This window comes from Girardinichthys multiradiatus, chromosome X (assembly GCF_021462225.1).
Source record: "Girardinichthys multiradiatus isolate DD_20200921_A chromosome X, DD_fGirMul_XY1, whole genome shotgun sequence".
Classification (NCBI taxonomy): domain Eukaryota; kingdom Metazoa; phylum Chordata; class Actinopteri; order Cyprinodontiformes; family Goodeidae; genus Girardinichthys; species Girardinichthys multiradiatus.
In genome coordinates, this window is record NC_061817.1 from 2,445,705 (window position 1) to 2,470,527 (window position 24,823).

A 24,823-nucleotide genomic window follows, 5' to 3' on the forward strand; every position below is an offset into this window, starting at 1 on the left:
TGTGGGGGACGCGCAACTGTCGGTCTAATTTTCAACCAGAACAGTGTCTGACTGGAGAACTTTACAAAACAAGCTACATTACAAAAAAAAAAATATATATATATACATATATATATATATATACATATATATATATCTATATATATATATATGTATATATATACATATATATATATATATATACATATATATATATATATATACACATATATATATGTATATGTATATATATATATATTTATATATATATATATATATATACACCTGGTTTTAGACCACAATAATTTATTAGTATAGTGTAGGGCCTCCTTTTGCGGCCAATACAGCGTCAATTCGTCTTGGGAATGACATATACAAGTCCTGCACAGTGGTCAGAGGGATTTTAAGCCATTCTTCTTGCAGGATAGTGGCCAGGTCACTATGTGATACTGGTGGAGGAAAACGTTTCCTGACTCGCTCCTCCAAAACACCCCAAAGTGGCTCAATAATATTTAGATCTGGTGACTGTGCAGGCCATGGGAGATGTTCAACTTCACTCTTATGTTCATCAAACCAATCTTTCACCAGTCTTGCTGTGTTTATTGGTGCATTGTCATCCTGATACACGGCACCACCTTCAGGATACAATGTTTGAACCATTGGATGCACATGGTCCTCAAGAATGGTTCGGTAGTCCTTGGCAGTGACGCGCCCATCTAGCACAAGTATTGGGCCAAGGGAATGCCATGATATGGCAGCCCAAACCATCACTGATCCACCCCCATGCTTCACTCTGGGCATGCAACAGTCTGGGTGGTATGCTTCTTTGGGGCTTCTCCACACCGTAACTCTCCTGGATGTGGGGAAAACAGTAAAGGTGGACTCATCAGAGAACAATACATGTTTCACATTGTCCACAGCCCAAGATTTGCGCTCCTTGCTCCATTGAAACCGACGTTTGGCATTGGCATGAGTGACCAAACGTTTGCCTATAGCAGCCCGGCCGTGTAGATTGACCCTGTGGAGCTCCTGACGGACAGTTCTGGTGGAAACAGGAGAGTTGAGGTGCACATTTAATTCTGCCGTGATTTGGGCAGCCGTGGTTTTATGTTTTCTGGATACAATCCAGGTTAGCACCCGAACATCCCTTTCAGACAGCTTCCTCTTGCGTCCACAGTTAATCCTGTTGGATGTGGTTCGTCCTTCTTGGTGGTATGCTGACATTACCCTGGATACCGTGGCTCTTGATACATCACAAAGACTTGCTGTCTTGGTCACAGATGCCCCAGCAAGACGTGCACCAACAATTTGTCCTCTTTTGAACTCTGGTATGTCACCCATAATGTTGTGTGCATTTCAATATTTTGAACAAAACTGTGCTCTTACCCTGCTAATTGAACCTTCACACTCTGCTCTTACTGGTGCAATGTGCAATCAATGAAGACTGGTTACCAGGCTGGTCCAATTTAGCCATGAAACCACCAACACTAAAATGACAGGTGTTTCAGTTTCATTGTCCAACCCCTGTATATATATATGGTGGAAATTCAAAGACAGATTTGTTGCCATGGTTGTGGTCAGAAAGCTGTAACACGTAGTTGTGGCGCTGTTCGATTTGCCAGTAGAACAGATTATCAACCGTTTACATAATTGAATACCAAGCTTTCCAGGAATATACCTAATGTTAACTTCGAACACTAGTACAACAGGACTTGGACCTTTTCAGTTTGTTGCGGTATGCCGTAAGAAAACAAAGATTAAAAAAGCTTATATTTTGGCTCTGAATTGTTTGGTTGAGTTTTCTTACTTACCCCAACCCCAAAATCCATTATGTCTGTGTTGTATTCAAATTTATTCATATAGCAGCAGGGATAAACAATGTTTTTTGCATTTCTGACTATCTGTATGTCACATATATTCACACACACAATACTAAACAACCTTCTCTAATAAACATGTTGCTTAGAGAAACACTAATATTCACAGTAGTTACCCTGGTCAGCATGTAGATCTGTAAATCCCATTGGATTCAGACTTGGAACTGAAACATGGTTTAGTTTTCTTATTCCCAGATCCAGATAAAATAATTTACAATAACTGGCGTGTAAGGTTACTGCAGAACAAGAGCCCAAGAAAATTCAATCATTATTTATTCATGCAAAAATCACAATCATAAAAAAAAGATTAAAAAAAAAAAACCTTGACAAAAATAAGAAATGTCAGCTATGGCATCATAATCTGGAAGCTCCATGTCAGTAGGATTGTGCACATTGGTTCATTTTGGAGACACATTTCTAAACTAACAAGGCACATCTTTAAAAAGTTTATTAGTGCTTAAATAATATTTCATTTACAGTTCTCTTGTGAGTAATAAACTAATTGTATGATCATTACTAACAAAGTTGAAAGAAGGTGAGATTTTGATTCATTAAAGTTCTGAACATTGTGTTTTCCAGATTACTAAAACTGATCCACCTGAAATTACTACTGGTCCCATTTGTAATAAATGACTGTAGAATGTTTCAATGTTTCAACTTCACTAAATAATCTGTTCTATCAGTACCCTCAAATAAAATAGAACAAGTACAACAGTATATGCCATAGTTCAGTAGGTTCATTCTTCCAATTGGACCACTCACCCTACCATCAACAGAAACCTTCCCAAATGTTTTGACAAAAAAACACTGTTTAAAATAGCACAATAGCAAATGATGAGCGCTTAAATAGAAAGACTGTGTATAGCCCTTAGAAACTACACTTGGTAATAAAACACAAAACTGGATTTAATCTTTAAAGGCACTGTAAAACTGATCTAATGAGGAGCTTCCAGCTTGACTGTTCAGTGTAAACATATTTAACTGAGGAAAATCAAAGTTTTTAAGTGCATACTTTACACTGCAGCATTTCTTACATCAGGACTAGCAAACATCATCACTATTATTTTTAAGAGTTTTTTTTAATACAGTTGGACCAACGGTGGTCAGACCTCTACTCGTATTTGGACTCCTCTGTACTTTCAAATTCTAGACCTGTTTCACCTGCCCTTTCTACAATTTTACAAAGGCGGTTTTTAATCATCTGCAGTCCTTTCTAGAAACTAATTGTATTTTTTAAAATGTTTTAATCTGGTTTTAGATCCCATCACAGCACTGAGACTGCCATCTTAAAAGTCCACAATGATACTGTATGTCGATGCCAGATGCCCAACTGTCTTGGTGCTGTTTGACCTCACTTCAGTATTGATACAGTGCATCACACAGTAATTCTGTCATGTTTAAGTCACAATGTTTGAATTCGAGGTATGGCACTTAAACGGTTTACTTCATACTTAACAGAGAAATCCTTGTTTGTAATGATTGTTGACCTGTCTTCTTCTACTGCCCCTCTTTCTTATGGCGTCCCACAAGGCTCCATCCTTGGCCCCTTACTTTTCTGTCTTTACATGCTACCACTTGGATCAGTCATTGTCAAACTGTCCTTTCAGTGCTATGTCGATGACATACAAATATATCTCCCAGTAAATTCTGACAGGGATGAGGCAACTACTTCTTTGTCTGTCTGTATCTCAGATATTAAGCAGTGACTGGCTCAAAATTCCTTAAATTGTTTTACATTAAATCAGGACAAATTTGAACATATTGTATTTGGGAACAGTACAGCAGCTTGCCTTAATTCTTCTCTCACTTCTACTGTTAGAAATCTCAGTGTGCTCTTTGACTCAAATTTTAAACTTGACAAATGAATAAACAATGTGGTTAGGACAAGCTTCTTTTACTTACAGCTCCTAGTGAAAGCTAGATCATAATGACCTTGAAAAGGTTGTCCATGCTTCTGGATTACAGTAATTCCTTGTTTTCGGTCTAAACCAGTCTTTATTGAGTCACTTTTGAAACCTTACAGAATGCTGCTGCCCATCTCATAAACACTAGGAAAAAGGATCACATAACAGTGATACCTAAATCCCTTCACTGGCTCCCCACTAGGTTTAGGATTGATTTAAAACTTTTAATGCTTGCGTCTTAAAGTTCTGATTGGTTTGGTCCCATTGTATCAGTGTGATCTTTTAACTGTTTGTGTACATGGCCGAGTCTTGAGGGCCTCAAATGAGCACCTGTTGGAGGAGCCCAGGTCTAAATATAAGCACTGGTGTGGCCAGTATACCATTTGAGATCCTCATAAAAAGGAAACTAATTAGAAAAAAAAAAAGCCCCTTTATGTTACAAATGTTAGAAGATGTAAAATCAGTACTTACAACTAGATATATTGACTTTTAATGCTAATTGTCTCAGTGAAGAAATGCTTATATACCCAGCTGTCAGTCTGGATCATTGGTCTTTTCACTGTTATTTTGTGGGTAGGAAGCTTAATAGATTCTTATGTCAGGTGACTTCTCAGTTGTTGAGGATTCAGCAACGGGTGTTAATGAATTCAGGAGGAATACTGTATCTGGAATCCTCCAGTGTGTTGCTTGTTCTTCCTGCTGGCTAGGGTGTGAGCTTCTCACAGGGAACAAAAGTATTTATGTACAGGAAAAGCTACAAGTCCAGCCAGAGCTATTCCCAGACTGTCTCCCACACTGGCAGTTCCCATGGCAAACTCTCTGTATCTGCTTTCAGTCTGTAGGAGAAAAGACATCCATCAGGAAACACTTCAGAGGTGTGTGTATAAACAGATGCAGACACATGTTTGGCAACCCTGGTAAGGATGTGAACAAAAAGGTATTGTCTTCATATAAATGCATCTTTTAATGCTGAAGAATAAATTCAAACTGAGAATTTTAGAAAAAAAACTCTCTTTGACCGTTCTTTTTTACACAATCTCTCTAGATGAGTCCTGGGTCCTGTCTGATGCTCCCTTCTCTTCGGCTCAGCCTACAGGTTCTCTACAGAATTTAGTTCTGCAACTGAGATGATTATGGAAGAAGGTTGACTTTGTGTCTGGTAAACCATTTTATTTTGTGTATTTATTTGGGAATAATGTTTAACTTATTATTTTGCTGTACAATGCAAAGATGATCTTGTTTCCATTTAATCTTTCTAAAATCTCCTGATATTTGTGAGAGTTCAACATACCATGCTATCTAACAAGGTTTCCAATGACTTTGGCAGAGAAATAGGACCACAGCATCACAGATCCTCTTCCATACTCACCAATGGGTATGAGAAACTGTTTAATACAAACTCAAGCCCAATCTTAGTCTCATACGGCCACTCATTTGCCACTTTTTGCAATAATTACCAAGAGTGCCAACAAATGTGTCCACATCTGTATATATAAATACATTTTTATGGCAAAAATAGATTCAAAACAGTAAAAATGTCCATACTTTCTGTTTCATCCTCTATTTTCCGTACTCTTAAATAAGAAACGTGCTGGCAGACAGGTGATGTTACCTCCTTGCTGATGAAGTAGAAGGTGTTTACATAGGCTGCTCCACCAAGCAGACCCTCATAGAGAATTATAACCAAGACAATCCAGGCGCTGGGCAGGAACTGGAAGCGCACAGCAAACAGGAGGAAGACTGCGTTCACCACCTGTGGCAGATAGAGAGCAGCAGAGGGGCTAAACATTTAAATGGAGTCTTTGCAAAACACAAAGTGAAACTGCAGAACTGTAAGCACCTGTATTGGGCCAACATATTTAAAATAAGTTCTTTCAGAGTGTTGCTCATTAACACAAAGTCACAGATACTGCCATGAAACCAGAAAGAGTTAAACCTCTCTGACTACTGATAAGTTCTCACGTAATAAGTATGTAAAACTGGGTTCTGTACAGTAACTGAACTGTAAATGAACCTTTTCTCAGAGTAAAAAGAAAATAAATGGAAAACCAGCCACCTCCACTCCTCATCTTCAACATCCAATCACGCTGCATTCACTGAACCCCTGAAAATGGTGCTCCGCCTCTTTTGGTTTGTTTGTGTTTTAGAAACAAGTCCTAATCTTTAGTTCTAGCATCTTTTGAAAAAAACAGCTAACACAACTCTTTTTGTACCACACTTTATATTCCAGCCAAGACACTCAGCTCTTACGGTTTTTCCACAGCATAACTTGGCATTTCTGATTTCTGGTTTTTATTATATATAAAAGAAAGCAATTTGTTCTAACTAAACACGTAACACCAACAGTTGAGAGTTTCAGTCCTATAACAGAGGAACTGCACAAAGGCACAGTCAAGTGTTTATGAGCCTACAGCAATAAAGGTCCAACATCATTTAACATTCTTTGCTAAAATCATCATTAACAAAACAGTTATTATCAGATGCAGTCTTAAAATCCCAGGCCTGCCTGTATGATGAGGTATTTCTGATCTTCTGCTGTTTGGTCGGCCTCAAACATCACTTCGGCTCTGACTGTCCGAAGGAGCTCACTATATTGTCCTAAACCAAGCTAACTCCTGGGTTCCTTTTCTCCACCCACACAAATCAGACTTGTTCATAACTTTTCATATCTTCCCATAATCTACTATAGCAACAAGTGAACATGCGAACTGACATCTGAAGAGCGCATTTGGAATGTTATTCAGGATTGCATTATGTGACCTCAGGGTAAACCTCTGGGTAAGACTGGGAACTTTTCTTCAGTGTTTTCCATTTATAGCGTGATTGGATCCAAGTTGTTCGAACTTCGGCTAAACATAATAGGGAACCAGCTAATGTTTTTAAATAAAAATTGCAGGGTTTTTTTGATGGAATAACTGCTTTCAATTATAGACAAGAATGATACCAAAAGTACCAGAAATATTTTTTTTAGATCTATTTTTCTATTTATTAGCTTGGAAACAATGGACTTTTTAATTTAATTTTCCACAAATATCAACATTTTGTAGAAGGAAATGTATCCACCCTCTTTTGCAAAATGGTTGTTTATTGTCATTGTAAAACCTAAAAACAGAAATAAAATTGAAAGGGTTCTTTAAAAATTACAACAAATTTCCTATAATAGAAATTAGAAGTTGTCTTTTACCCCAAAGGTCATGTGACATTTTTGACTTGAAATTAGTTTTATTTAGATGGACTGAGGACAGAAATGGCTGTTTGGAATGTAAAGGTTGCAGACACCAGCCAGGTCAGAGGTTTTACTTGTCTTATTCTACAACCAGCTAGACACGACATAATGGTTCTATTTTACCTGTCCTGCTGTAAGAAACGCCAAAACTGTCAAATTTAGAAGTGTGCCCTGGTAATTAGTGTGTTGTTCATTTTCTTACTTTAATTTCCATTGAAACTTAATTATAACAAGAAGAAAACTATGTTTCTCTAATAAAGAAAGGTTTGCTACAGTCAACAGTAAATCAAGATGCATCAAATCCTCACAATTTTGATCTGAGTTGAATAACTTATAAACAAGTTATCAACAAATTTGTAGGAAAAGATTCTGCCTGGTGTCATTTTTCAGCAACTACACCTTCTGAGCCGGTCTGCTGCTACAAGGCTCTCGCACTTTGAGTATTTAGAAAGTATATTTGTAACTCCTTTCAGCAGACTATGTTACCATATGAAGCTTTGCTGTATTTGATAAACCTTAAACCAACTACAAGCACAGTTATGGGTAGCAGTAGTCATGTACAGCTTATGCACTTCCAAATATGTATTTGATCCATTTCTCACCTGCAGCAAGGAGAAAATCCACACTCTCCTGAACTTTATGCAATACAGAGAGGATCGGGACACCAGCACACCAACCTGGTATAGGGTCTGGTACCTAAGCACAAAGACAAATGATGAACAAGCAAAACCTTTAATCTGAATGAAATAGGGCCTTAAAATAAAACAAAATAAATGCTTTTACTAACCAGCGATACTGTGCTGCATGCGATAGGAAAAAGTTGTGAAAAAACAGGAGTTCCATCTAACAAATACAATAAAATTCAAAATTATTTTTGTATGAATATTAATGTTTGTAGTAATTTTTTTGTTTAAACTTCTCCTTTTTTCTTTATGATGGTTGCATCTGATCATCTCTAACGTCTTACACAAACCTACAGCATGCAATGAGATAGGTGTAAGGCCAGAGATCACTAAAGAGCTTACCAAGCCTTGGTTGATGAAGTACTCAGCAAAGTAGACCAGTCCCAGTGGAGCAACAAACCGTACCAAACCCTGCTCACAGGAATGATATGGAATGATTATATAAGCTGACAATGAATAAAACCTTGCAGTCATGTGAGACATGCACTTACTTTGATGACATAGTACTTCTCCTTTAGGGTAACAGATCCCCTGGTTCTGTCCTCTGTTACATTCAATGGGAAGATAATACAGCATGTGTAGCTATTCAGTAACAAAGCACAGCAAATGTAAACTGCATCTATATTCATTGTGTGTCAAAGTGTGGAGGATGTGTGTCAGTTAATAACACGGTGCAGTAATTTTTCCTTCTTTTTGAAGTTGAGTTTAGCTTCAGTTTTAAGTGTTTAGGGAAGTCTGACAGGGAGGCTGTCAGACCTGATGGGAAGCCGGATGGAGCTAAGTTCAGGACTTTAAGGTGTCCAAGTTTGGTTGGGTGGGTGGGTGAAGAGTTCATTCAGATGAAAGATTCTCCTGTAGGACAGTCATACATTTCCATTCAGATGTTCCTGACTGCTACCTACCCTCCTTAGTCCTAACAGATAGACTTTCAGACACATCTTCCAGATTTTTGTAATTGCTCTTTGTAGAATCAAGACAAGATAGTTTGCTAGATAGATTTCCCAGAATTGAATTTATATGAGACCTAGTATCTACCAGATCATTTAAAGTCCTGAGGAGGCTTAGTTTCTAGTGTAACTATGGTTAAATGACTCTTACCCATACATTACTTTAGTAAACCCTCGCCAGAAGCTCCATCAACCTGTCACAGTTATTGGTATCCTGCTTATGTTGTACAGAGGACTCAAACTGGTTTTCAAACAGAAAATATTTTTTTAAAGCCAATCAAACATTCTTATCACTTCCTCTGAAACATTAAAGATAGATTAGTTCACACCAACTACATTCTATGATAAAACGCACATCTGAGGAAGTAGAAATGCTGATTTAGACATTAGTAACTGTTATCGGTCTCTAGTCAAACTAAAGATCAGCAGTTTTTCCTCCAAACATACATTTCAGTAATATCAGATAACACCAATGGAAAACGTATCTGTCCTCTAATATATGATATTGCCTAACTCAAAGTGATGTCAAATTCTGATCGAGCAACTACAAAATCAAGTATGTCTTGAAATTCTGTTTTTGGTATTAAGCAGGCTGTTGTGAATTTATGACATTTACCTGAAGCTGAAGTCTCCTGTTCCTCATCTTCTGATTCATCCATCAGCTGCTGTTGTTCCTCAGAATCCACAGCTGCATACTCCAACTCTGACCTCCTCCACTGAGGTAAAGAAGGTACAGGAGCCAGCACACCAAAATAGCTGATGATGGAGTCAGAACAGAAACAAGAGACACACATGAACCTAACGATTCTATTGGATGTCAATTCTTCTTAGCAGTGTATGTTCCCACTTCAAATGAGTTTTAAGGGTGCAACATCTTTCAGCCTACTGTCCCACAATAAAGCCCATATGCGGCTCCACCAGAGTTACCATGGGCCTCTTGGCTTCTTCTCTGGTTAATGCGCTCCTAGACTGACCTGTCAGTTCATGTGTGAGATATTCAAAGCTTGGGATACTGTTTTAGAACCTAACCATGATTTAAACTTCTACATTTTAATGGCTGATCTATTTTAGCTGCAGCAGGTGAATCTCTTGTTCCAGCTGTTGAGATTGAGCACAGAGTGTGGTTGGAGTCTATTGGCTACAGTGAGATTTGAAAGTTTAGGGAGTAAGATAGCTGCTGGGAATAGCCTTATGATAAAAACAGCTAAAATATGCCAACAGTAAATCATAAAACACAATTATTTCTGTTCCATGAAGACAAGTAGGAAACTCCTAAATTAATTGTTAGGATTAGTCTTATAAAAGATTTTGAAGATATGCTTTTTAAAAGGGGAATATTACTCAAATTCTGTAAGATATTTCTGACATAATCTTTGTGTTCTAAAAATGACCCTTAAAATAATTATTCAATATTTTATTTTACCTGAAATCAAATCAAAGCTCTTTAATCTAAAAAGGGTTTGTACTCTCTTTACAATAATTTCATTAATTATTATTTGATCTAGAGCTGCACAATATAACGCAAGCATATCGTCATCGCACTATCAGTGTTTACAATATTCATATCGCAAAGGACTGTTTAGACTGCAGTAGCCGTTTGCTAATACACTAGTACCTTTAACTTAATATTTTGTTGCAGAACCTTTTGAGGCAATCATTGCAATCAAACAATTTCTGTAACTGTCAATGAGACCTGTGCACCTATTTTAGCCCACAACTCATGAGCAAACTGCTCCAATTGTCTCAGCTTTGTAGGGTGCCTTCTCCAGACCGCATGTTTCAGCTCACAGGAGAGATGCTGCTGTCTGGAATTGTAGAGCTCCTACGTTTACCTGAAGAAGTTAAAATTTGGGGCTTTATCAGAAGGTTTTTGTCTCAGCCATGGAAATAAGGAGGACAAGAACTTTAAAGAGCAAAACCGCAGACTTCTAACCCCGGTGAAGTTAGTTTTAGGTTGGATATTGGATATTCATGCACGATGGATTCAGCGGGATCTTTCTCCCGTTTGATCTGCAGGCAGTCTGATTACAGGCAGCTGCTCTCTGCCTGCTCCCTCCTCCTGCAGACGCTAGTTTGCTTAGGGGCCATCAGTACATGTCCGAACCAAACATGCTGTTTGGTGGTGGAATTGATTGGTGTTTTTTCGGGGAAATGTTTGTGTGTCTGAACAGCTCATTTTATGTGTTCAGCTGATTTAGGATTTTATTAAATACGGCACCACCTACCTGTGTGTAATTCAAAAAGCTGATGAATCGATTTTCGTGTCTTTCAGCCTTCAGGCATGGTTTATGATTTGTAAATAAGATTATGTTTCAGCATAACCCACTTTGGCTTTTGTAGTCCTGAGGGTTAGGGTTAGAGTCAAGTTATTATTGTAGTCGTTCATGAGTTTTATTGTATTATTATTTTATTTATGGTATGGTCCTTTTTGATAAAGCTTATAGTTATGTCGACTTGGGTTATTCTGAGCTATCTCTGTATAGGCTTAGACTGCTGGAGGACATAATGACCACTTTCACTCTCTCTGCTACATTCTCATACTACTCTCCGATTTTGCGTTATTTGCTGTTATTAAATATTTTAACTATGTTCTCTCTCTGTTTTTTCTCTTTCTAGAAGCTACATCTGGCCTGACTCTGAGTTTAACTGTGGCACCTTCCTGGAGGGGACATCTCCCAAGCCTCTGCTGCCAACAACTTAATGGTCACCTTGTACAGATGATACACTTGGCCCTGTCTTTTAGTATTGAACCCCATCTCTTCTAGACTTAGCTACTGGCTGAGCTTCCACTGTGACTAACTGCATGTGCTCTCTTTCATACTCTAGACTTGAAAACTGGCTCAGAGTTAATCTGCTTAGCTGCCTTTCTTTCCCAGATTAAGCCATTAAAGGAGCTATATAACCATTAATATTTTACTTTTATTTCCTATAGAAAGTACCCCTGGATCAGTGCTTTTGTGTTCTTTTTGTGTCTCTGCTCTGTTCTCTCAAACCCCCAGTCGGTTGTGGCAGATGGCTGCTTACGTTGAGCCTGATTCTGCTGGAGGTTTCTTCCTGTTAAAAAGGAGTTTTCCTCTCCACTGTCACTATATGCATGCTCAGTATGAGGGATTGCTGCAAAGTCAATGCAAGTGACTGTCCACTGTCTCTACATGCTCATCCAGGAGAAGTGAATGCTGCAAGTCACTGACTCGATGCAATCTGCTGGGTCTCCTTTGATAAAATACCCGTTCTTGGCTCTACTCAGAGCCACTCCCAGATGGCTGAGCTCCTCACCCTATCTCTAAGGGAGTGCCCCGCCACCCGTCCACCAACGGGTTTGGGGATTGCCGCCACGACAGGCACCGCAGACCTTACAGCCACAGCTACGGGCTTCCCCCCCAGCGAGATGACATTCCACGTTCATAGAGCCAGCCTTAGCATCCGGAGATCAGGACATTGCACCGGTCCCTCATGGTTCCCCCTGCAGGTGGTGGGCCCACTGGGGGTTGGCCTCGCATCTCTCGTTCGGGCTTGGCCCGGCTGGGTCCAGCAAGGAGCAATCTGGCCACCAGGTGCTCTCTGACAAGTCTCGTCACCAGGCCTGGCTCCAGGGTGGGACCCTGGCTCCGGACTGGGCGGCGTCACGTGCCTCGATTTATTGGTCCTCATGAAGGTGTCTTGAACTGCTCTTTGTCTGACCCGTCACCCAGAGCCTGTTTGCCATGGGAGACCCTACCAAGGGCATTTAAGCCCCAGCCAACATAGCCTCTAGGATCATTCGAGCACTCAAACCCCTCCACCACGTTAAGGTGGCGGTTCAAGGAAGGGAGATGGAAAAAGATAGAAACCTTTTAACCAATTTGAAAAATAAACTAAATCTGACTGCACTGACTGATAGGATTAGAATTAATTGGAATGTACGTACCCGACTTGAAATCTGTATGATCGGATTGAATTGACTTTGTAAAGTGCCTTGAGATGACATGTGTTGTGAATTGGTGCTATATAAATAAAACTGAATTAAATTGAATTGAATCAATTTTACCTCAGCAAAAACCCTCTCATTTCTCCTGTTCCCATAGCCAGTCAGTGAACAGCAGTCTGTTCATGTCACACATGGTCCCTTCTCAGCCCCGTACCTGCTGAAGAGCAGGGACGATAAAAGTAGGTACTGGAACATAGAAAACAGTAATGGAAATGCTCGCAAAGCGGGCTGAGCGGAGTGGAGCAGGGCTAAATAAAGCCGGTAGACAAGGGGCACGTTTCCTTTTTTTTTTTGTCTTGTGTCCTGTCTGGCAGAGAATTGGCAGAGTCAGAATTGTTGTCTGAGTGCCAAGAAGAAGCCCAACAGCTTTACTTTCACAAGTGGAGCATTACAGCTAACGCTTTAATGTTCTGCTTGATATTTATGGAAGAACAAAAACTTTATTCGAAACAGCTTTGGGATTATATTAATTGTTATGGACACAGAGACAGAAACAAAAAGCAACAAAGAGAGAGAGGTGGGGCAAAAATGAAAAAGGGAAAGAAGGATGAATGAATGGAGAGAAAGAAGGATGAGATCACGAGATAGCACCCTAGAAGATTGCTTCTACACCGAAGAAACATGTATAATAACAAGATTGTTACCAAAATGGGCACTGTACTAATGAATGCAAGGTGTATTTAGTGGTAACTGCGGCTCAATATAGAACATCTATGTATCTGTGGATTTAAGTGTAAGCGTGCTTGTGTATACAAGGTTTCTCCATAAAAATATGCAATAGCGAGTGTGAGGAGCCACATACCTGCCCCCTGAACCCGAGACAGGCACAGAGGAGATCCGAGCCACACACACCCAAAGGCCCCCCAGAGCACAGGAACCCCAGGAGAACCGCTGCCGGGACAACCGCAACCCCCGAGAGAAGAGCAGAGTAGAGTCCCAGGGGAATCACCCAGCAGCCACAGTGCGGACGCCCCAGGAAGCTGCAGCGATGAGCCCACAGGCCCCGGCAGCAGCCATCTACACCAGAGCAGATCCAGCTATGGACCCAGAGACCCAAGACCCCGGGACACATCACTCCCCAAGAAGAGGAACGACAGAGCCCAGGGACCCAGACCCCCGGCAAACAATCACCAGGAGTGAGCCGGCACACACCAAAGCACCCAGCCGCAGACACCAAGAACCACAAGCACACCAGCAGGCAGAGACACCGGCCACCCACAGGTAGTGTTGCAGGGAGGAAATAGTTACCGTATTTTCCGCACTATTTTAGAACTTTTTTCATATATAGGGCGCACCGGATTATAAGGCGCATAGAATAGAAGCTACTGCAGTCAAACGTTTGACTGGGGTTGCGTTATGCATCCACTAGATGGAGCTGTGCTAAAAATGTCAACAAAACAGTCAGATAAGTCAGTCAGTCAAACTTTATTAATACACTACAAACCAGCGTTCTGATAACTCCATTCACTCTCATGGTAAGGTCTCCTCTACATAGAATTCTATTGAATAGAGCCAACCGCATGTTAGGAATGCATTGGAGTCTATGAAGTTGAAGTTGAAATCAAACGTTAGTTAAAACGTGAAAGGGAACTTTTCCCTGATTCAGTAAACACGTAAAAGAAACAGTTTGATGCACTAAATCAAACGTTAGTACTGTTAACCTTTCCTGTTTCTGTCCCCTGACCGTAGTCTGATGACACAGGGGAGACGCTTTCTCCAGGGCCGAAGTTACTAGTTTCCTCGGGGTTAACTCCCTCACTCATACGTTGCTGAGTTGAGCATGAAGAAACAGCATCAAAACACTGAGTTGTTGACGAGATTCGGGGTTCTTTTTAATGACTTTGCAGCACGTAAAAACACAGGGCTTACAGGCTCATACACCGCTGCTCCGGTCGTCGTCTCTACCCACCCCACACACACAATAATACCGACGTCACTCCTTCACTCTTGATTCTCAGCTACGGCAGCACACAGCGCCACCTCTGTCCGGAGGAGTAATGTCAACATCTTCCATACACACACGAAACATACACCCCACACACTGAGCTTCTAATCACATATAGTTCAGGCAATTCCTGCAACAGTACATTCAAACGTTATACACACACAAGTGGTGTTGGACTAGGACTAAGCACAGTACAGGTGTTTACCGCTATTCCTTCGGCGACACCCCTGACTACGGTAGCCGTAATGCTGCAAGCGGTGCGGCTTTGTAGTTTACCAGTCGTACTGAAACATTTTGACAGAGCACCGTGTACAACCAGTATGGATCAACCAATTAACCAATTGATCCATATATAAGGCGCTCCGGATTACAAGGCACACTGTCATTTTTTGAAAACATTTAAGGTTTTTAAGTGCGCCTTATAGTGCGGAAAATACGGTAAACTGATCCAGAAGGGGGACTAGCCCAAGACCCAACATGACACAAAAACAGGTACACACATTCACAATCACACATTCCTACCCTCACACACCCAACGTAAAAACACACAACAATGGACGACGTACATTCACTCACACTCCCCATACATACTTTATACTCCCAGGTCCAGGTGCCGATACCCCAGAGGAGCAAACAGCCCCCAGACTCAGGAGGCAGTCCCCTTCCTTCCGGGGCAGAGACAGGCAGACCGCCCTAGCACCAGCCCAGACTAGTGCCGGCACCGCCCGAACGCGAGCAACCCCGGTCCAGATCCCGACCCCCCACCTTGACCCTGGTCCCTAATGACCCCCGTCCCCATCCGGAGTGGGGGCCATGTACAAAGGAGGGGTCTACCTGGTCCAAACGAGCCCGCCAACCAGAGCCATCCCAGGATGAAACAGTCCCAACCCCCCAATGAATTCCTTTCTCAATGCCGGCACAAGACATGCTCCACTGCTTGACCCACCCAAAGGAAGCATCGGAGGAAGCCCACCACAGCACGCCAAAGACCGGGCATACCGGCAACCCCACACACCTAAGCCCTGGAAGATAGAGCTAATGTGCCTTGCTGAAGACAGATGACACAGTTTTTCCCTTGGTTGTCTCCCATGAAGTCCACTTTAGCTCATGCAACGACGGATGGTGGGATCCGACACTGATGTAACCTTGATTTTTGAGATCGCCTTTAATTTCTTTGGAGGTTCTTGGCTCTTTGGTTACCATTCATATTACATTTCTCTTCAATTAGTCATAATTCTTCCTCCTGCGGCCACGGCCAGGGAGATTGTGAACCTTAAACCTTTTATTAATATGTTCAACTGTAGTCACAGGAACATCATGCTGCTGGGAGATGGTCTTCTTGCCTTTACCTTTAACATGCTAGTCTATAATTTTCTTTCTAATCTCCTGAGACAACTCTCTCCTTCGCTTCCTCTGGTCCATGTTCAGTGTGGTACACACCATGTCACCAAACATCACAGTGACCACTTGTCACCCTTTAAAATAGGCAGACTGACTGATTACGAGTTTGAAGACACCTGTAATGCTAATTAGAGGACACCTTAGTTTAACATGTCCCTTTGGTCAAAATCTTTTCTAGGGTACCATCATTTTTCTCCAGGCCTGTTTCATGAGTTTGTTTTTTAAAATGATTCTGTTGAACCACAATTAAAAACCAATGTTTGATTTTCATTGGTTGATTTTCAGAACATTTTTATTTACTATTACTTTTGTTAGATTTAAAGTTATTTCAGTGACCATTTTTTGGTCATTAACAAAGTGGTACCAACAATTTTGTCCAAATGCGTATATTCCAAGTGTTTTTCATGCTAATGTAATATATAGAATCAGAATCACCTTTATTTAGCCAGTAGGACAGAATCCAATGGCAGCTAATGCTTACACTGAACATTAATGACACGATCCAAAATGCTAAAGGTCACAGAGCAATGGAAGCACAGATGGCAAATATATCACAACAGATATCATCATCGCAATATTTACCATTATTATCACCATTGCAAGACTTTCTAATTCATTAATCCCTAATTAGACATAAACTATCTGTACATCTAGATAATGCTGATAATTAAAGTCAATAAGCTCGGATGAAGGTTTGTTAGGGACTACAGAGAGCAGAATGTTGGTGTTTTAGACATAAAACCAGATAACATCCGAAACTGTTTTCTATGACATCTCCACAGAATAATGCTCTGATGTCACTTCAATATTCTGTTTTTTTACATAAGAAAAACTTAAAAAATTTTTTAAAAATTGTCTCAAGTGGCTTGTGAACATGATCTGAAGGAGACATCTTAATTATATCATGAATGGCTGAATGACTGCTTTCCTGAATTTAAAAAGGGACAGACCATGAACACATTTTAAACACTTCTTTGAATGAAACTATGACAGAAGTAACAGATTTTTTAATCACAGCATTTCAACACTTACCTAACCAGCATTGCAAACGGGACAACCAGCATGATACATAGTGTGATCTGGGGTGACAGACCCACTTGGATGAGGCCTGAGTAGAGAAAGGAGCCAGCAACACCAGCGCCACCAGTCCCAGACCCCCAGCCTTCCAAAACATTCCTGAGGAAGAAGGTAGAGCACTGTTACTAACCCCAATGTAAGGGTCTACACTTAATATTATACAATGGATTTAAAAAAAGCTATATATATTGCAAAGGTATTCACACCCGTTAATCTTTTTCGCCTTACAACCAAAAACTTCAATATATTTTCTTGGAAATTTATGTGACAGAACTACACAAAGGAGCTCATAACTGTGAAGCAGAATAAGAATAATAATTTGTATTATGTTTTTTATTATTATTACTTTAATTTACAGCCTCCCTTGGTTAATACTGTCCACCCACCTCTCAGTGTAATTGCAGCTGCAGGTCTTTGGGGATATGCCCCAAGAGCTGCACAAAACATGCAATATGCATTAATGTTTGGGAATACTGTGATAACAATATAACTTGTGATAAATAAATACTTAACTCAAGAATATTACTGTCTCTGCTTTGGGTTCTTTGCAAGCATACATTACATATCGTACCACCATGTAACCTTGTAAACCTTTTTTATCCTGTATAAAAACAACAAGCATAATATTTCTAGTACAGAGAGCATGACTGCATGGTATTTTAATTCGTAGGTAGTATTTATTTCAGTATACTGATACTGCATAAAGTGATACTGCGCTAGCAATAGTTTTGCCACATAATGTGTAGCCCTATATGCTCCTACAAGCTTTGTGCAACAAACATTGTTGCCCCTTCTTATGTTAAAATAGTTTAAGCTCAGTTAGATTGGGTTGAGTGTCCGTTAACATCAGTTATTCTATAGCCACAGACTCAACTGGATGTACGTCTCAGCTAATCAGAGCACCTTAACCATAAACATAGCATTGTAAACCATGCTTTATGCAGCTCTGTGCAAGGGCTGCACAACATATTGCAAATTTAGTTATTGTAATATCACTATATGCAATATAAATATTGCTAAAAACTGCAATAAATACTAGTTAATTAAACAACCACCTTGTACTCTCCATGCCAATAATGTATTTGGTGCTGCTTGAGAGAAGCAGGGGAAACTGTTTTAGGGGGGCCTTAAGGTATTCTAGTAAAGTCATTAAGAAACTAAAACTAAGTTGTTTCTCTGCCAAAACAAACTGAAGGAGGAAGTTACAATTTTTAACAAAACCACGTGGATTACATGGAAATCCTGAATATGTTTTTTTCAGTTGCTAGGTAGATCAATCACTATAGAAAGAGATTAATGTTTAGTTCAGATATGAGTTACATCATTATCATGACATTCACCAGCATTATCGCATGTTTTCCTGCAGCCTGTAGTGCAACCCCACTCTTGGTTATGTGTTAGACACAGATCAAAGTGTACCTTAAAAAATAAAAAGAAATAAATAATATTTTTACCTGTCGAAGAAGACACTAAGAGACAGGAAAGATAGTTCTCCCAGTCCAGAGCTTATACTGGCAAAGATCACTCCTATAACAACACAGAGAGCCTGGTATGAATGGAGGAACTTTCTACTACATGTCATCATACAAATACAGGTCCTTCTCAAAATATTAGCATATTGTGATAAAGTTCATTATTTTCCATAATGTAATGATGAAAATTTAACATTCATATATTTTAGATTCATTGCACACTAACTGAAATATTTCAGGTCTTTTATTGTCTTAATACGGATGATTTTGGCATACAGCTCATGAAAACCCAAAATTCCTATCTCACAAAATTAGCATATTTCATCCGACCAATAAAATAAAAGTGTTTTTAATACAAAAAACGTCAACCTTCAAATAATCATGTACAGTTATGCACTCAATACTTGGTCAGGAATCCTTTTGCAGAAATGACTGCTTCAATGCGGCGTGGCATGGAGGCAATCAGCCTGTGGCACTGTTGAGGTCTTATGGAGGCCCAGGATGCTTCGATAGCGGCCTTTAGCTCATCCAGAGTGTTGGGTCTTGAGTCTCTCAACGTTCTCTTCACAATATCCCACAGATTCTCTATGGGGTTCAGGTCAGGAGAGTTGGCAGGCCAATTGAGCACAGTGATACCATGGTCAGTAAACCATTTACCAGTGGTTTTGGCACTGTGAGCAGGTGCCAGGTCGTGCTGAAAAATGAAATCTTCATCTCCATAAAGCTTTTCAGCAGATGGAAGCATGAAGTGCTCCAAAATCTCCTGATAGCTAGCTGCATTGACCCTGCCCTTGATAAAACACAGTGGACCAACACCAGCAGCTGACACGGCACCCCAGACCATCACTGACTGTGGGTACTTGACACTGGACTTCTGGCATTTTGGCATTTCCTTCTCCCCAGTCTTCCTCCAGACTCTGGCACCTTGATTTCCGAATGACATGCAGAATTTGCTTTCATCCGAAAAAAGTACTTTGGACCACTGAGCAACAGTCCAGTGCTGCTTCTCTGTAGCCCAGGTCAGGCGCTTCTGCCGCTGTTTCTGGTTCAAAAGTGGCTTGACCTGGGGAATGCGGCACCTGTAGCCCATTTCCTGCACACGCCTGTGCACAGTGGCTCTGGATGTTTCTACTCCAGACTCAGTCCACTGCTTCCGCAGGTCCCCCAAGGTCTGGAATCGGCCCTTCTCCACAATCTTCCTCAGGGTCCGGTCACCTCTTCTCGTTGTGCAGCGTTTTCTGCCACACTTTTTCCTTCCCACAGACTTCCCACTGAGGTGCCTTGATACAGCACTCTGGGAACAGCCTATTCGTTCAGAAATGTCTTTCTGTGTCTTACCTTCTTGCTTGAGGGTGTCAATAGTGGCCTTCTGGACAGCAGTCAGGTCGGCAGTCTTACCCATGATTGGGGTTTTGAGTGATGAACCAGGCTGGGAGTTTTAAAGGCCTCAGGAATCTTTTGCAGGTGTTTAGAGTTAACTCGTTGATTCAGATGATTAGGTTCATAGCTCGTTTAGAGACCCTTTTAATGATATGCTAATTTTGTGAGATAGGAATTTTGGGTTTTCATGAGCTGTATGCCAAAATCATCCGTATTAAGACAATAAAAGACCTGAAATATTTCAGTTAGTGTGCAATGAAGCTAAAATATATGAATGTTACATTTTCATCATGACATTATGGAAAATAATGAACTTTATCACAATATGCTAATATTTTGAGAAGGACCTGTATCACCAACTTTCTACTTCAGTCCTTTCTCTGAGCCCTAATTTACAAGATTCCTTGTGTGCATGCAGTTTGTTGTTCTCGTTTATGACATATCTATTTTAAATTTAAAGAAGTCCCCGACTGAAATATTTGCACAAAATTCAACACATAATTAATGGAAAGTAGAGTACACAATACACATGCTACTGCTTTTACCAGCATGTGACACCTTCACAGTAGTGTAAGAGTGCTTAACAATGAAATAGTAAGAGGTTTCAGACACTGCCCAATCAGAAATCGGGGGGTCTTATGATGACACCAGCTCTTCATTTTAGAGCCTGAATTTGGTTAAGATTTCCAAGGCTGCTAGAAAAATTACTCTGAATGAATAAACTGGAACAGCGGTGCTCAAAGATACTATCCAGTAATGTAGTTTTATTATTATTTTTTACAAATGTACACTAGTAATAAAGTTAAGCTGGATAATGAAGTATTTCATAAAATAATCCTTAAAAGGAAAAAAAACTGATTTGTGTGTATAGGAGTCAATGGAATTACAACAGGAAGACGAATCCAGCCGATCAGCTGGCATCAGCAACCTTTTTGATTCAATCGATTCTGAAGGGTTCGGGTTGCCTTTGAATTGAAGGAGATTCAACCCAGAGATTTTCATAAGTCATTTTCAATAAGTCATGACTTACGTCTGTCACCCCATGTCAGAGTTAGGTTTCAAGTCTCTAATGACTGAAAGAAACATTTTCTTATTAAATCCAAGACATCTAGGTCTCTAACTTTGTAGGTTAGGAATCCAAACCTGTACTGTTCCTCCTAAGGCCTAAGTTACCAAACTAACATTTGATAGTTCTATTTAAATGTATTATTCTCATAAACAATTATGTCTTCACCTTTTAACATGCAAAAATCTTCTAAAGGCTGCTTTATATTATTATGAAAATAGCTCAAATGGCAAATTAACACCTATTAGATAGACGTTTGAGCTCTGAGAAAAATCATAGAAATACATTAAAACCTGTTAATGTTGAACTTCTGAATGAATGAAATAAGGTGTGTTTCTGTCTTTGTAATGACTTAGTTAACATCTATTTATCCCTATTTTCATATTGTCCACTCCCTTATATATAGCGCTAAATAAGGTTAGGAAGGTTTTCCCAAGTTGCCATCTCTGGTTCAACCTTATGTGTTTAATCCGGAATTGGACTCTGATGACCTCCAAGCCCTGATGGTACGGCTGTGGGAGGAGAGGCTAAAGCAAACAATGCAGATATTTATAATAGTGACCTTCTTTAGAACTGTAACTGATACAAATCTGTTTATATTCCTGTTTGAATTTTTCCTCCATTGGTCTGGGTACATATTTATCACTCAAACATTGAGCAAACACAATATTCCACTTGAATGGAGTTGCGTGATTTGCCAGAACATTAGAACTGCACACACCTCAAGATCACCATTATCGTTTTCTCAAAGTACTTGTCTCTCTGATTGTGAACTGTAGGACTTGTTGCTGGTGCACGGGCTGACTGGTGGGACTGGGCTCATTAGAATTCAGTTGGCCTAATAATCATTTTCAGCAGAAGTAGCTGGTGATGCAGCAGTTTCGTATGTAACTTTAAAAGGGACTTGTCAATGAATGAAACACTTCACTTGGCTCAGTATAGTTACTGCAGATCATTGCAGTCTGTCCAGGTCCTCTTCACAAACTGCTTCCATGTGTTTTAATGCTGCCAAATTATCCTGAAATCCTTGCTGTGTTTTCACACATGGCACAAAATACACAAGCAAACAAGATCAATTGCCTTTTGCATTATGTAATGTCACCAGAGGCATGCATGTATGAAGCTTGTTTTGAAAGGATTGCTGTTATTTTGATTAAAGAGCAACTTCCAACAGAATAGTAAAACAGTTAAAAAGCTGCCATAATATGTTGTTCTTTAGATGTCAGACTATCCAATGGTGGTTTGATTGATTTTACAGAAAAGTCTGGTAAGCAGTTTTAATTAAGTGATCTTAAACTTAATTCATTGTGCATACAGTATGGAACCCACTGGGTTGTACAGTATACGTGGGCGTATCGCCATTCTTTGCCCCAGTCCTTGTTACTGCTTTATTTCAACTCTGTTAGGGCCTCCTACAGAATAGGATGGACCCCTGTGTGTGTATGCACACTGATACTTGCAGCACACTAAGGTAACATGAGTATAGGATCCATTATCTTTGTGCTTTTACTGAACTCTGACCTGTAAGGCGTTCTCATGAATTCTGTGGGTGTAGCAACAACATGCTGCTGTGTGAAGGCCGTTTGAGATTATTCAGATCAGATCGCCTCCTTCTCTGAAACGCTGATAAGTAACTTTCATAGAAGTAGGTATTAATAACTGCATATCAATACATTATCTGAGCATGATAATGAATGTCAGACTTATCATAATGAGCTGCACCAGCCTCATTTCAACATAAAACTAAAATTAGATCATATTTCTCTGCATACACAGAAGAGAGAAAACTAAACTGAAAAAGCATACTTTAATTTTATCTAATTCATTATCTGACTTCTCGACCAGTATCAGTTTCACAACACATAGCAAGGCGTGTAAGAGCACCAGTAATTACCAACAATACTTATCCACACAGCAGAGGAAAAGGACACAAGCAGGAAACTCGCTGCTGCCATGGTGACACAAAACAGCACTCGAAAACTAATAAATAATAAAAGATAATAAAAGGAATTCCGTTAGAATCTTGGAAAAGATGAATCCAAAAGCAGTTATTTTTCCACATCAAAAAGCTTTCTGCATAAAAACATATACTCCACAAACTTTTTTATTTTGAACACTAAGAATAAAAATTTGGTCCAGGTTAAAATGATAGCGAGCGGGGATCACTATACAAAATATATATTTTTACACTTTTTCCCATCAAATTTGGTCTCAAACATTTTAGGCTTATTAAATACTGACATAATTAGAAGTAGACATAATGATCTCACCCATAAGGTACTTTGTGGATTACAAAGGGAGCAAAAAGCTTGATGATGAGCGTTGGAAGGATGTCAGCTAACAGCACAGCCTGCAAACACAGATTATAAACATTTAGTTCTAAGAGAACAATTCTTTCAAACTATTGTTATCTAACAAAACATGGCAATAAACACAGAACATAAGAGAACAAGTGATGAAACATTATCGTGTTAAATACAGTGCATTCCAAAAGTATTCAAGCAGCCCAGCTGTGTGTTATGAGTCTAACTGGCTGATCTGTGAAGACCTCAGAGGTTTGTTAGAGAACCCTAGAGAACAAAACTGCACCACGAAAACCAAGGAACACAGCAGACAGGTCAGGGAGAAAGTTGTTGAGAAGTTTAAAGCAGGGTCAGGTTCTAAAACTATATCCCAAGCTGTGAACATCTCACGGAGCTCTGTTCAATCCATTGTCTAAACATGGAGAGAGGATGGACCAGCTCAGGACCTACCAAAACATGGAGGTCCACCTAAACTGACAGCCTGGGGAAGGAGAGCATTCTTTAGCGGAGCAGCCAAGAGGCCCATGGTAACTCTGGAGGAGCTACAGAGTTCACAACTCAGATGGGATTGACAGGACAACTATAAAGCACGCACTTTCCAATCTGACCTTTATGGAAGAGTAGCAAGAAAAATGCCATTGTTGAAAGACAGCCACAAGAGGCCCCATTGGTAGTTTACCACAAGTCAGGGTTGCAGAAACACAGCGTGTGAAAGAAGGTTATGGGAAGAAACTTGTATTTGTGTAATTTGAAAGGAAATGCATTGGTTTGAAAAATAATTTCACTAAACTGAAACTGAATTTTATGGTTTGAAACTGAATTCATTTGCTTTTAAAATGTATTTCGTTGCATTAAAAATTCAGTTTGACTACTTCAGGTCTGTAATTCAATTTCAGTTCCAAAATTCAGCTTTTTGTGTCACACTTCCAGGTCCTTGAGGATAGCCACAAATCAAACACAGATTTGTCGATTTACGTTTCACATCAGATTAAACTTCCTTTACGGCATGTTGAGCTGGAGCAGTGCAGCTACATGAGCTTGACGGATGTCAGTCACCAAGTCAAATGAACATCTACAAGAACTGTCATGTAAAAAAATGACGGTCAAACAGTAACACTTATGCTACCTGCAGGCATTAGCTAAAAATGCCAGATTAGATCTTGTTCATCGTTCAGCCATTTAAAATGTTGAAAATATTTTTTGTGTTCATAGACATAAAAATCTAACACTAGATAAAATACATTGATGACAAATACCATTTGTTTAATTTATTTGTAAAGCTTTAAACAACTTAGACACTAACATATAAACTTTAGGAACAAAGTTTAAATTAGGTTATTTGCAGGGTATAATAATTATTATCATTATTATAATAAATAGACCAGACATTAATATTAGATTTCATCTGACTGAATTATATCTTTTTAACTTCCACCCATTGGGGAAACCCAGCGGGATTTTGAAAACAATGTGCCGGGAGTCAGCTGGTCTCTCAGGGTTTAGCGCACCTCAACCACCCGGTCAGCTGACAGCTGGTGAGGCGAGCCGGCTCATGGGGCAGGGGACGAACACATCGGCACATTTGTGCAATTAAGC

General features: G+C 39.9%; 1 protein-coding gene across 5 annotated transcripts in view; it reads right to left on the minus strand.

Annotated features, from left to right (window-relative positions):
- Window positions 1-1,683: 1,683 nt before the first annotated feature.
- Window positions 1,684-24,823, minus strand: part of LOC124863320 (battenin-like) — a 29,749-nt gene continuing 6,609 nt past the window's right edge. For 2 of the 5 annotated variants that reach the window (XM_047357654.1, XM_047357655.1), the window contains 11 exons: window positions 23,195-23,274; window positions 22,819-22,904; window positions 18,461-18,533; window positions 16,962-17,105; window positions 9,233-9,372; window positions 8,161-8,213; window positions 8,012-8,080; window positions 7,774-7,829; window positions 7,589-7,682; window positions 5,373-5,513; window positions 2,113-4,596 (listed from right to left, as the gene is read on the minus strand). In XM_047357654.1, coding sequence (XP_047213610.1) covers window positions 4,480-4,596; window positions 5,373-5,513; window positions 7,589-7,682; window positions 7,774-7,829; window positions 8,012-8,080; window positions 8,161-8,213; window positions 9,233-9,372; window positions 16,962-17,105; window positions 18,461-18,533; window positions 22,819-22,904; window positions 23,195-23,274 — 1,053 coding nt within the window. In that variant the 3' untranslated portion in view covers window positions 2,113-4,479. Of the gene's footprint in view, window positions 2,093-2,112; window positions 4,597-5,372; window positions 5,514-7,588; window positions 7,683-7,773; window positions 7,830-8,011; window positions 8,081-8,160; window positions 8,214-9,232; window positions 9,373-16,961; window positions 17,106-18,460; window positions 18,534-22,818; window positions 22,905-23,194; window positions 23,275-24,823 lie in introns of those variants that run through there. The other 3 variants (XM_047357657.1, XR_007037108.1, XM_047357656.1) reach the window with 3 other exon arrangements.